At 35.8% G+C, this 14,448-nt stretch overlaps 1 protein-coding gene across 1 annotated transcript in view; it reads right to left on the minus strand.

Annotated features, from left to right (window-relative positions):
* KY (kyphoscoliosis peptidase) overlaps positions 1–12,473 on the minus strand; it is a 19,601-nt gene extending 7,128 nt beyond the window's left edge. The window contains exons 1-4 of the mRNA XM_087725567.1: positions 12,310–12,473; positions 8,007–8,089; positions 4,455–4,563; positions 1,634–1,751 (exon numbers count right to left, since the gene is read on the minus strand). Of these exons, the coding sequence (XP_087581693.1) occupies positions 1,634–1,751; positions 4,455–4,563; positions 8,007–8,057 (278 nt within the window). The 5' untranslated portion in view covers positions 8,058–8,089; positions 12,310–12,473. The remainder of the gene's footprint in view (positions 1–1,633; positions 1,752–4,454; positions 4,564–8,006; positions 8,090–12,309) is intronic.
* Between the last annotated feature and the right edge of the window lie 1,975 nt (positions 12,474–14,448).

Below are 14,448 nucleotides of genomic sequence, written 5' to 3' on the forward strand. Positions count from 1 at the left end.
GACAATGATCAGGACAAGGAAGAAAGAATGGAGCCATCAGAAGAAACGGAGAGGAAAGCAGAGAGAAATCAGCAAAAAGGAAATAATGAAGAGATGTTGCTAAAACAAATAGTGATGAAAGAACTAAAAAAGGAGGGGAAAAATATGAACAGTGGAAGGTTAAAACTTAACAATGGTGATTAGGAAATATATATATAAGCATATATTAATCTAAATATATGTATTCATAGTAGAATCTCATGGATTGAAGAACTGGAAAGAATATGAATAGAAATACCCTAAATGTATAAATGATTGTGATTGATACCAAAACTGTATAAGGAGATATTGAATAATGGAAGAATGAAGGATGGAACTTTGATTTAACTAAGGAAATATGAACAACAAAATAGGTGGAAAACATGTATTTGGATATTATAGTGATATCAAAGGGGGGAAAAGTTAGGAATAGAAAATAGTAGGGAATAATAATAATATATTAATATGTTAAGATATACAAAAGGACAGAAAGATGGTTCAGAAATGAAAGGTGATAATAAAAGACATATATAAATAATATGAAATAATGGAAATGAAATGTAATATTTAGGAATAATAAGACTATGTTTACATGCATTGAAATGAATGTTACCCAGTTACCACACTATTCATGCACTGATATGCATAAAGAATATAAAAAATAAAAAATTAATTGAAAAAAAATTAAACTAAGAATCTGATGACAGTACAGAAATAGAGAGTTTCAAGTTGCTTCCAGTTATCTCTAACGTCAAAATAGGTGAGCTCCCATCAATTAGATTTTATAAAATAAAATTATTAGAAAACTTCTACATAGCGATAGATTGGTCTCTTCCTTAATACACTAGCATGCCCTTACACATAAAATGGATGCGGATTCACAATTCTTTTCTTGCAGGCAACCCTATTCCATTGCCTTCAGACTTTTTTCCCCCGTCCTTCAAATATCAAGAAAAACACAGTACCTCTTTTAACTTAATTATCCCCATATTCACATCTGCCATTATGTTAACATAATGTGAGTTTCAGCAGATGGTGCAAAATAAATTATAATGGGGAAGAATGATAAGCAAAATTAACTTTTTAAGGACTTCTTGCCATTCAACAACACAGGTTCAAAATGATATTTCAGATTTGAATTTAATAACATTTATATGCCGCCCAATCCCATAGGACTCCGGGCGGCTTACAATACAGAATAAAATCAAAAATAAAAATATAAGAGAAGGAAAGATAGATTTAAAACAACACCCCATGCACTCAGTTCTAGATGGGGCTGGACCGTATTTTGGGGTCAACAGCCCCAGGCCTGCCAGAACAGCCAGGTTTTAGTGGCTTTTCAGAAGGCCGAGAGAGTGGGAAGGGTCCGGATCTCTGCGGGGAGATCATTCCACAGGGCCAAAGCAGCTACAGAGAAAGCCCTCCCCCGAGTGGTCGTCAGTCGGTATTGCCCAGTCGATGGCACCCGGAGGAGGCCCCGTCTGTGAGATCTTATGGGTCGTTGGGAGGTATGTGGCAGGAGGCGGTCCCGCAGATTCCTACTATGTGCAAATGGAGATGGAATACATAGATGATTAAGCAACTGAATATGGCCAAACATTTCGGAACCATGTACCTGCACATTTCTTCAAAGAGGTTAGCATATGCTGCACAAACGCCCTTTCCATTCTGGAGGACATCTTGGGGATTGCAAGACCGATTCTCTTCGTTGAACAAACCTGCAACATCATATTCTGGAGGAACAATGGAATAAGTAATACATAAAACAAGCAATGTGAAGTTACAAAAGTTTCTGTATTCTAGAACTACCAATTAGTACTTGTTCCAAGGTAGCTCATGTAGGCCTACCTTAAACAGTGAGTGGATAAAAAGCTAAAATGTACAAGCTTAATTACCAGTTTTTCTTTTTTTTTGAAAGTTTTTTTTATTTTAATTGAACAAAAACACAAAAAAAGAATTATCCTTCATTACATCTTGTAGAAAGCGTGTCGATTGGTTACAGATAACTTTCATGCATTTCTTCCACAGTCATTACTTATAGTTCATATTAGATTATACACTTTAAGTCAAAAATCTTTGTATATCTTACTATCAATGTACCACAATTCTCATTTGACTACAATTATTTGAACATGCTTTTACCTCAAATCATTCATACTTAAAGACACAACTACATAATGGCATTCATTAGCTATTTCAAAAAATCCTCCAATAACATTATACCTTTATAGCATCGTTTAAGTAAAAGTCAATAAATAAAGTTTCTAAGCCTTTCCCCCTCACTTTTCCCCCCAACTGACTGACTAAAATTATCTAAGTTATTTTAGCCAATACCATAGCATGTATATATTGTTAAATAATGACCATTAACATTTCCTTGTCGTTACTATAATTGGCTAAAAATCATTTACTATTTATGCCCCATCTCCTCTCATCAGCCCCCCCCAAAAAAACTTACACCTTTATAACAAGATCTAAATGAAAATTTGTTAATAAAATTTATAGGTCTTTTTCCCCAAGTTACAATTTATATCCAAATTTCTTTTACTAAATTGTCAATACATGTATATATCATTACGCTGTATCCATTATCATTTCATTATTATTATTTATGGTTAATTAATTGTTAGTGAGTAAACATTTAATAACAATCTAAAACAATCTAGGAGTTACAAAGTTCCTAGATTACCAGTTTTTCAACCTTTCTATAATAATAAATGATACCTTTAATTCTGATCAAATAAGTTTTATTTAAGTTTCCAGCTCAACTTAGTTTACACATATGCTTTTTGTATGCATTTCTCCTAAGATTTTGTACACATTTTTTTTATAACTCATTGTTCCAAATATTTTCCTGAAAAAATAGTTGTTCGTCAGTTTTGCAAAACAGATATAACAGCCGAAAGAAAGAAGTTGGGATATCCAAGAAAAGCAATACTTTATATATGTTTCCTGATGATAGGCAATTCTTGGAAAAGTGTCTGAAATAAGATATTTCCTGTGAATGATAATAATTTTCCCCAGAAGGGAGATAATCTAAATCAGTAGTTTGCAACATGAGCCATAGGACTTCTCTCTTCTAGGATCATGCTGCCACAGTAAGTTTCTGAGAGGGCCACTCAACTACTAGCCATGCGATCAAATTATCATATTTCTCTCATCTCATTCTGTATGCTAATTTCAGCAGCATAAATAATTGAAAATTACAATACAGTTTACAATAAATATCAACAGTAACTATGAGGAGCCTTTGGGAAAGCAAGCTGCTTAGAAAAATTGCAGACACGTCTTCCCCAGCCAGCAGTATGGCAAGCCACAATTTGGGCCAGAATTTCTGTTATTAAACAAGGTGATGGTTACGTGAATTGTGCCTGAATTTATGATCTTTTTGTCACAGTTGTTAAATGGATCACTACAGTTGTTAAGTGAATGGCCATTAAGCAAATCGGGCTTCCCCCATTGACTTTGCTTGTTGGAGCTGGCTGGGGAAGTCACAAATGGTACTCATGTGAGCCTAGGATGCGGCAGCCATTGGAAATGCGTGCCAGTTGTTAAGTGCCTGAATTTTGATCATATGTCCATGAGGATACTGCAGTTATAAGTGTGACCACCAGTCATAAGTCACTTTTTTCAGTGCTGTTGTAATTCCAAATAGTCTCTAAACAAATGGTTGTAAGTCAAAAACTACAGTATAGGACAGTGATGGCGAACCGTTTTGGCACCAAGTGCCGAAAGGGAGGGTGCGCACTAGTCTGGGCTGCAATCTGGAAGAGGAGCTGCCCAGGGTGCATGTGCAGGCCCAAAAATGAACTTCCAGTTTCTGGTGTGCACATGCACACCAGCCAGCTAGACCTCCAGGTTTCTGGCGTGCATGTGCATGCAATAATCGGCCTGGCTCTTCTAGTTTTCGGCACTGCCACATGCATGAAGTCCAGCTGATTGTCACGCATGCATGCAAAACCCGGAAAATGAACAGGTGACGCCACATGTCCCAGGCAACATGGCTCCGTGTGCCACTTCAGGCATGCATGCCAAAGGTTTGCCATCACGGGTATAGGATAGGATAGAGGCAATAGAAAGCACTCATATTTGTGCATTTCAATTATATATCTTGGGCTCTTTTTCAAAACTTATAGATATATGTAAATAACCACCAGTCCTGGTTCCAGTGCTCTTTAGACCTTTGAAGTATAGGTCAATCAAATTCGGTGTAGTTTAAAAAGTAACTCAAGACAATCAGAGATACACAGGTCAGAGATACACAGGTCTCAAAAGTGGGGCATGAGCAAAAAAGTGTTGAGAACCTTGTTCTAGACTATACTAGGTCCCCTTCAGTCATATATTCTCATTCTAGACTGTCAGAACAGAACAGCAGGCATAAATGCAAGGCAAACAATGAGCCTTACCCACACATTTCATAGAAAGAGACTGCTTACCTATGTGGTGGGATATCCATATCCAAATGGCCCTAACTTTCTCCAGGTCAGTATGTGCTACACAGAGCAAGACTTGTGTTAAGTCTTCCACACTGCTTTTGACATCCACCTGTAATTTGAAGATATTGGATAGCAAGGTATTATCTTAATTTGAAACCAACAGTCAGTCAGCTTTCTTTCCCTAATGCTCAGTTCAGAAAGTCCATGCATCTCTATTTGTCAGATCCATTCCCTGACAATAAGATGCAATTGAGTTCAATCCTTTATTTTCTAGACCTTTTTTGGGAAACAGTTGGCAAAATACCTCCCCTGTGCTGCTGCAGATGCACATTTGATCATACAATTGATTTCCTTCTGTCAAAAAAACCCACAGAAGTTCACAGTTTAGGATAATTTTAGGGGTGATTGGAATGGAAGGGCAAGCTTATATATTTGTACAGGAGTAATCAATTGTAATCAAACATTGATAGAGCAGTGTTTCCCTTAGTGTTGCTATACTCTACTTAAGTTTCAAAGGCACTGTTACGAAGGATTACTTTACTGTTACATGTGTACAGTTTATTCAGGCATGAGTAGCTATAACTGATTACAATTCAATTATTTTCTTTCACAATGTATCCTTTTTGAAAACCAGAATTGCTCAGTTGTCAGGCCAAAGCAGAGATTTTATTTATCTGTAATTTTCTCTATTGGCTGATTAAGACTATATTCTAAAAATTTGGAAGCTGCATAATCAGAAGTGGATGGAGCCAATGGAGCCAATCTGGGTCAGGTAAGCAGAATAGGAACCTACAATTTATTACAAGATGTCTGCGTAACTGCAAAGAGAAAGGAACATGTTTTTTTGCCATACATTAAAAACATTTTGGAAGCTGTAGAACACAACTTCTGAGATCTGCAAGTGGGCATTGCACACCGCCCAGAGGCTACCATATGAGGACAAACTATGCATTGTAAAGATCATTTGGAGGTGAGAAATGCTTCCAATATAAGCTAATGAATCCTGTGCATGGATTGCCCTGTGACTATGTAGGACAGACAGGGAGGAAGTAACCACCAGATTTCAAGAACACAAGTGAGCAGTCAGATAAGGAGACTCAATCTCATTGGTAGCCTCACACTGCAATGACTTATATTAAATTTTGCAGCTACTAAGATTGTTGGATGAGCAAGCACAAAAACAGCCAGGGAAGTGATTGAAGCCTGGGAAACAGACCCCTCGTCAGTCAACAGGAATGCTAATTTACCATCATTTTATCAAGTACTTATCAAGGTGAGGTCTGGGCAGCACAAGCGACAGCCAATGACTTAATAACCAGACATCAACACCCCAATCAACATCTAAAAAGCCACCATATAAATACCACACTCAGAACAGCACACACACTGCTAGAGAGGTGTTTCCTGAAGATGGGCTCCAAAATGAGTCTGAAAGCTCAGAATCTGGTCCTGATGACTGACCCAAATTGGATCCTGCAAGATTATCCTGGTGTATTTTCATCTTCATTGGTGATAAATATCTCATTGTTAGGAGTCATGCTCTCCGAGCTTGGTTGTTTTCTGGGAGATATTTCATTGTGTGCAAGAATGTCTGCAAGAAAACAACCAAGTTCAGAGAGCATCACGAACTCCTGATTTCAAGCTACAAATATTATCTTTTATAGGCATCTATCTTGGGTTGTGAATGTATTTGTAATAAATATTTATCAACTTGTATTGAGTTATCAATGTGAATTTTTTTTGCAAAAGTGGTAATAAATCCTGAGGGTCCCCTCAAAGTGAGACCTCTAAGGAATTTAGAAGAAAACAAAATGTGTTCTATAAATTTGAGATGTTTCTTCAAAAGCTTTTATAGTCTTGTGACTTTAATGATAAAAATGGATGCAAATTTGATAATTCTTAAGGAGGAAGATCAGAAAAATGTCTTGGGAAAATACCTTAACAAAATGACAGAATATAGGACACAAAGGCAAATGTTTAAGTTTTCAGCTAAGAGGTTGGAGACAAGGGAAATTTCCTACTGTGTACTGCTAACAGATAAGCCTGATATATGGTGTTCTTCAGCCTTCTAGTTTCAAGATAGTAGAAATTGGAGACTTGCTGATGGTCAACAGAGTCTACGCAAGGATAGATGGGAAAATAATTTTAGCTTGTTTTAATAGTTTCTTGCATTTCTAAAATTTAGCAATATGATTGGGAAATGGTTGATGTTTTACCTAATTAGATATGTACTCGTATATTTCAAAAATCCCTTTCTTAACCTGATCTATTTAAAATATGCTGGACTTCAGTTCTTATGCATGCTTTTTGCTCACTTTTATAGGAAAAGATCACCCATTTAGATAGCATCAGACGGCAACGTTTGCCAGGATCCATCAATGAAACATTTATTCTGTCTGCCTCACACTTCTAAAGCAACTGGACCACTCAAGGTAGTATGCATATCACGTGTTTTTTGAGCAGTTTTTCTCAATGAAAATACAACTTCCATTAGGCTACCATTTTGAACTAGAATAAGTTTGCATTTTTCTTCAAGAAGAGAAAATGGCTTCCTTAACATAATTGTGAAAGAATGAGGTCAGTATACAATAGAAGATACAACACGGATGCACAAATACAGATACAATAAAACTCTCAGATGGATCACTTGTATACTATATTTCCGTGATCGCAAACTTATGGCACACATGCCAGAGGAGACACACAGTCCTCTCTGTGGACACGTGCGCTGTTGACCCAGGTCAGGTCTACCGCGTTTCTCCATGGTGTTTCACCCCATCGTTTGCAGGGAAACAGAACTTTCTCTGCAAACGACGAAACAGAAGCTCACGGGAGAAAAAGACTTGCAGAGCTGCGGGTGTTAAGATGCCCTGCCTCCCGCCAGCCAGCTGGTTTGGATTTCCAGAGGACACACGTCTTCAGGTTTGAGCACTCAGTGCCTAAAAGGTTCATCATCACTAAAATATATTCTGTTCAAGTAGAACTTGTCTGAAGCAATAGATTGCAGCCATCAAAATTTAGCAAACTTTATAATTTGTCATAAGTCTGATAGTTGCAGCACCTATTTTCTACAAATCAGATATAATTCCCAGGATCCAAATATTATGAATTTCTGATGCAGTTCAATTTACTTCCATCTTTCTCCAAAACAGTACTTGTGTCTCTGTGTGAGAGAGTATGTATTAAATCAACACTATTGTGTAGTTTTTAATTCACTACGTATCTGGATTATCAGCTTAGCTATTAGCAGCTCTATAAATCTTGACGAACTGTCAAACATGCTAGTAATTTGGACATACAACATAATTATTGAAATAATAATATATTGTATATAAAGCAATTCGTCAGCATAACTACATCAGCATAATTTAAAATAGCTAGAAAAACTAAATAACTAGGCTCCACATGAATTCCATAATGTTGCTGGAAATAATTAACACTAGAATCTATGTAATGCAGTAAACACTAATATATCCAAGGCCATGGGTTATATCTAAAAAGGGTAGCAACCCTATTTGAGGCATGCTGTTATTACTTTCAGAATTTATTTACCTTTTTTGCATATGCATCCACTTTTTCAAATTGCTTCAGGTCCAAAGGCATAGATTTTAAGCATGATCTGTCCCATGGATAAGCTGGAAGTAAACATGCAATCAGGAATAATTAGGATGACCGGATGCAGAAGCTCTATCTTCTTCTGCAATTGATCTCCCTAGATTAATTATTCTAGAAAGAACAAGCCAACAACCTAGTAAATCTAATTTACAACAATAATAAAGGCTTCTATACTTCAGGGTTGGGTTTTTTCTTTAGCTCACGGTACATATTATGTTAGCACAATAAAATGTTATGTAAAATCCTAAATAGCATAACTAAGAAGTCTTAAAGATGCAGCAGTAATAGCAGAGAATTAGGCACAAATATGGTATGTTTGGGTCAATCTGGCAATAAGGGCAGTAAAGCAAATGTATACTGCTTTCTACTTAATATGTATACGGTTTCTTGTTCAGCGGCCTTGCTTAGGGCAAAATAGATGAGGTAACTTGCTCCTAAACTGACATACTTGTGAGATTTTGTCTGCAAATAGCATCATTCATATTTATTCAGGTTAGATGTCAGCTAAACAGAATTGAGTCAGGTGATGGGAGTTATGTCTTACAATGTTAGCAGAAAGTCAATATTATATCAAGTAAGTGCTACTCTAGATACAAAAGTACAAAAACACCTACTGCTCAAATTAGATGATTTCTACAACTTTATAAAGAAGACGCACCTGCTTTATTATTTACCTAACTACTCTACTTTGTGAGGGGTTCTTGGTGCTCTCTGAGCTTGCTTGTTTTCTTGCAAATGTTCCATTATCCTAACTAGGCAACATCATCAGTGCTACTGAGGAGTGCCGCTTTCTGTCAGTTTATATTCTGATGTCTTGAGTGGAGTTGTCATAGACATGCTTTAGTTGGGCTGTTTACTGATGGCTCTTTGGTAGTTTCTTGATTGGGGTATTGCTTATTTGATTGTTGGTTTGATTGTTACCCTACTTTATTTCTGAGTAGCAAGGAGTTTTGTTTGATGCCTGCCTTCTTCTGAACACTTGGGGCTAAATAACTCTTGCATGTTGCAGAGATGACTCAACCTGGGTTGGACTTGTAAAAACACACATAATCTAATCCAACGATTAGCATCCATGCTACTTTTAGAAAATAGCCATCCTGAGAATTATGCAATATCATGAGTTTTTAATGTTTTTTCCCTGACATCATGTGAACTACTTTTAAATTGTCCTAAGATTCCAGTTTTAATTTTAACTATCACCACAAATTTGGACTGCTATCTACATTCTGACCTAAGCTTAGTAGACAAGATTATCTGCCATAATGCCCTACCTGTTAGTGACTATTTTAACTTCAACTGCAATAACACAAGGGCTATCAATAGATACAAACTAAATGTATTCAGCTCTAATCTTGATTTCAGGAAATGCGACTTCAGCAATAGAGTAGTAAATGTCTGGAACACTCTACCTGATCCTGTTGTTAGTTCCTCTAAGCCCCATGCCTTTTACCTTAAACTGTCTACCCTGAACCTTACACGTTTCTTAAGAAGTCCCTAAGGGGGGATGCATAAGCACACCAGCGTGCCTACCATCCCTATCCTACTGTCCCCATTTATATGTACTCATTTTATGTGTTTATGGCTATGTTTTGCTTACTTATATTCATGTGCCATTTTTTCATGTGTCTATGTCTATACTGATACTTGTTTCCTTGTACTTGTTGACAAAATAAATAAATAAACAATCTGTCTAATCTATCTATCTATCTATCTATCTATCTATCTATCTATCTATCTATCTATCTATCTATCTATCATCTCAGATTGGAGCTTTCCAAAGTTACACTATTCCATATTTTAACATTAGGGAGCAATCTTTCTTTGTACCTGAGATTGCAGGGAAGGGCAGGTGCTACCAAAGAAAAGCCTTGTTTCAGAAGCTATAGAGACTGCAGGAGGATATTTTAGGATTTAACCTCATTTCCAGGCTGCAGTGAGTGAAGGCAAAACTTCAAGCAAGAAAGGATGGACCCATGAGCCGCCTAATGTGCTGAGCAGCCATCTGTCTGTCTCAACCAGCACTCAGCACCAGCATCTGTCTCTTTAATAAGCTTGTTGGTATATATGGCCTTTTACTGAAGAGGGCTATTTCAGTAACCTAAAGAGAGCTAAAGCAGATTTATGCATTTAAGAGGTTCCTACTCTGCACATCTCTGAAAATTACTTTTTACCATTTGGGAGCATGGCCATTCTTTAAATTGGTGGTCTGTTTTGCTCTTTCTCAGGCTATAATTGAAAAGGCTCAAAACAGCAGCAGAATTCACAAGAAGTCATACAATGATATGAAGATACCATCAACAGCTGGAAATATGTACCAGGCTCCTAGTGCATTGCTAGTGCATTGCTAGTGCATTTTTAAATATATATCTGTAGTTCCTGGCTGGACTAACCCATTTATAAACTCATTTTTTTTCTTCTTCTGACATTTTCTGCTGTGCTTGCCATATTTTGATCCCATTCTGATTTGTGTTTAGAGACTTTTCTTGCTGGTACACAGATAGATAGATATACAGAAAAAGCTGGTTGGAAAAAAATAAAAGGGGGCAGGAATGAGTAATTTCAATATGGGTAAAGATGCTAGAGCACATGTTATAAAGATTGTTCTGTAAGCATCTTGACAATAGTTTAGTAATTATCTGAAAGTCAATATAGTATAGTCAATATAGAGCAGGTGTTATCAAACTAACATTATCTTTTTAAATAAATTCTGATATTGCTGAAGATCTAACATGTTGATTTCTGAAATGTGTTTGACAGTATATCACATGACATAATGATTAATAAGCTACTTAGGAGTAGGCTGAACGAAATGAAATTAAGCAGATATGTAGCTGCCTTAAAATCATGCTCAATGAAGGATCATAAGTGGTTCCTCATGAAACTGGAATAAGGTGCTGAGGGAGGTGCCATAAGTTTCAATGCTTGTGCTCTTCAACAGATTTGTTAATAAGTTGGATGAAGTGGTGGAGAGAATGCTTATTTGTAGCTGATGCAAAATTGGTAGATATATAATAATCTAGAAAGCAAGAATCAAAATGTGAAATAAATTTCATAGCTTTCAGAGATTGGTTTAAAATAACAGAATGAAATTTGAGAGAGAAATTCCTACTTTTAACTTAAGAAGCAGAAATAAGATGCACAAGTATACAATGTGGGGAGGCTAACATACTGACTTGGCAGTAATTCTCTTGAAAAAGAGATTGAAATAGTAGTTTAATAAATAAATTTGAGTCAGCAATATGATGTAGCCACAAAAGCAATTTTAGGCTCTATCAATTGAAGGAAAGTTTCCAAATCACAGGAAGTAATCATTCTGTACTGACCAGATTCCACAACTATTGCATCCAGTTCATCCATATCATCCATATGTAAGAAAGAGGCAGACAAACTGAAAGAAGTTCAGAGGAAGCAAATAAGAGTACCAAGCAACACATCTATGCCAAGAGTTTGAATGAATTTGGAATGTTTATAACAGAAAGTAGAGAACGATGATAGCGCTCCTCAAATATCTGAAGGGATATAATATGAAAGGTCAAGATGTGCTCTTCATTATTCCAGAATATAAGACATGAAATAAAGATTTTAAGTGATAGGAAAGGATATGGTCATTGAATATAAAATTGGCTTCAGAGGAGCCAATAATCTGGAGAGTTGGTATCTTCCATTCCTTGGATGTGTTCAAGTATTTGTCAGGGATGTTTTAATTTAACCCTAACCCTAAAAGGATTATGAAGGGGATTAGAGTTATTGGCCAAAGTGGACATTTCCAGTTTCCTGATGCCCAGAGTTCTATTTTACACCAAAACAGAACAAAACTTGAATGCTGACTTTGTCAACCCTGGAATTTTTAAAGCACAAGTGTGTCCACTAAAAAACCATACTGTTGTTCATTATCAGCAGAAAAGAATAAGAGAGAATCAAAGGGAAAATATACCTTAAAATGGTAATCTCTGCCAAGAATTCTTCCCCTTCTCCATATATTATGTCTGCTCATTTCATATATTGAGAGGGATATTTTAATAAATATTAGGGTTTTTAAAAAAGGTCAAAAGACCAGGTTTCCTAATTCAAATAAAACATTAGTAAATATTTTCTACACCTCATGTTAACAGATTAAGCCATAATTTACTGAGATACTTTGATAAACTAAACATAATATATAAGACTTGCTGAATTACTGAAGAATATAAATTAATTACACAGCCTTGTAGAAATGGGACAGACAATATAATGTAGTTACCATGCTGATCTTTGAGTCCAGGTGGGCGGGGTCTGATCTTTCCATTCACTTGAAAACATGAAATTTTGAAAAGAATATGAACACGTTGGATAGACAGAAAAATGCATACTCTAATATGCTAGCTTGGAAAGTTGTAGAAGATTTGGTAACACACAACTGGAAAACACCAGGCTGGAGAACCTGTTGTAGTTCTTTGCTATTAAACTCTCTATAGTCACTCTCCCACTATAATAGCAGATGTTGAGCAGTGTTTGGGACAAAAGCACATACTTTTTCCATGAGTATGCAAATCAAGGAGTTGTCATGTAATCATTATTAGTGTCATAGCTTTGCAAAATTTTCATGTGAAATGCGCCTATTGTTTACTTAAATTGCAGTTAATTTTTGCTATTTTTCTCTCCTCAATCTATCCACTTCTTTTTTAAAATAATCAAATATTACAATAGGAAAGCATTAAGAAATTGATTGGATGTAAATGGGATGTGATTGGAATGTCCAACTGACCAAAATTAGAAAACCACAATTCATTGTAAATCTCTTACAATAAATAACATTATTTTGGTGATATGGGGAATCTAGGATTTTAATCTCTCTCATGATTAGATAGTGGATGCAACATCTGACAAACTGATCATGAATTTAACTATCATTTATTATAGATGAAAGCAGATTTGACCAACATGGAGAACTGACAGCAATGCTTAGGCATAATGTCATCCATTTTGTATCTTTCATTGAACTGAGAGTTTGTAGTGAAAATATTTATTATTGACTATATCTGCAATTACCCATAAAATGTATCTTACAGTATTGCTTGACCAAGGACTTTTGGTAGTGTCCATTTAATATTTGCCACTTCTTAAGCAACTCAATAATATTTGCTTTTATTTTCATTTTATTGAAACAACTTATTCATTAAATGAGAGATCTGTAGGTTGTAGTATTTAATCAATTTCGCTGACCTTTATGAAGAAAACAGGTCAGACTTGGCTAATGTTTACGATGAGGCACCTTAAGGAATTCTCAAGCTTTCATACTAGTCTCAAAAAGTATATAGTAAATTAGTAAATTACTTCCTAAAACAAACAGCTTTAACCAACCCTCAACTTTCATGGATCCATCTGAATAGTTACCAGGAGTCAAATTTACTTAAGGAAACATTGTACAATTTTCTTATTATGAAGAACATGCTCAAATCTCATAGGATTGATTTCTTAATGAGAAGGAAGAGGACAGCCCTAATAATCTATTTGCAAATTAGTTTGAGGCTCATTTGCTTTCTTTAATTGGGAAACATAGGCTACATATAAATCTTTAGAAACATATTTTTTTAAAGGGAGGACTTGCTCAGAATTAGCTCCTTTTCTGTGCAGTACTGCACTGTTAATTTATATAGTGCTCTCAATTACTGAAAGCATTTCACCTACATTACTTCTTGTCAGCTTTACGATTGGTCTATAAAGTAAGTCATTATTGTCCTCATATTACAGAAAGGGGAATTCAGGCTGAAAGGGAGTAGTTTGGCTAAAACCAGCTAGTGATTTCTTAGCAATATGCAGATATAAAATAAGGATATTCTGATGCAAGCACTGTGTAATGCCAGCTGTCTAATATAGTATGATTTAATCTAATCTCTCTCTTTCTCTCTCTTTTTAAAGCAGCCTATTTTTATAAAGCTGCATACCTTTCTCAGAAGAGAATTTCTTGAATAACTGTGGGGTAGAATTATTATTATGAACTTCTACTGTTACCTGGGTTCCTAAAATAAATAATAATTTTATAGTCATTGAGTTTTGGAAAAGACACTTCAGATTGCACAGCATACACATGTTTTATCCTTTAGATACTGTACCTTCCTCAGAGGAGAATTTCTTGAATAACTGTGGAGTAGAATTACTACTATGAACTTCTACTGTATACACATGGGTTCCTAAAATAAATAATAATTTTGTAATAGAGTTTTGAAAAAGACACTTCAGATTGCACATCATACACATGTTTTATCCCTTAGATACTGTAAGGTCCCAGAATACGTTTAAGCCTACACAGAGCCAAAATAAGACCTTAAACGGAGGCTTGAGCAAGAATCAGCATTTAATCTTTGATCAAAGTTTAAAGTCTGGGTCAGCAGTTCCAAAC

This window comes from Thamnophis sirtalis, unplaced genomic scaffold (assembly GCF_051295495.1).
Source record: "Thamnophis sirtalis isolate CommonGarterSnake01/CBP01778 unplaced genomic scaffold, rThaSir2_p1.2 scaffold_11, whole genome shotgun sequence".
In the NCBI taxonomy this organism is placed as follows: Eukaryota; Metazoa; Chordata; class Lepidosauria; order Squamata; family Natricidae; genus Thamnophis; species Thamnophis sirtalis.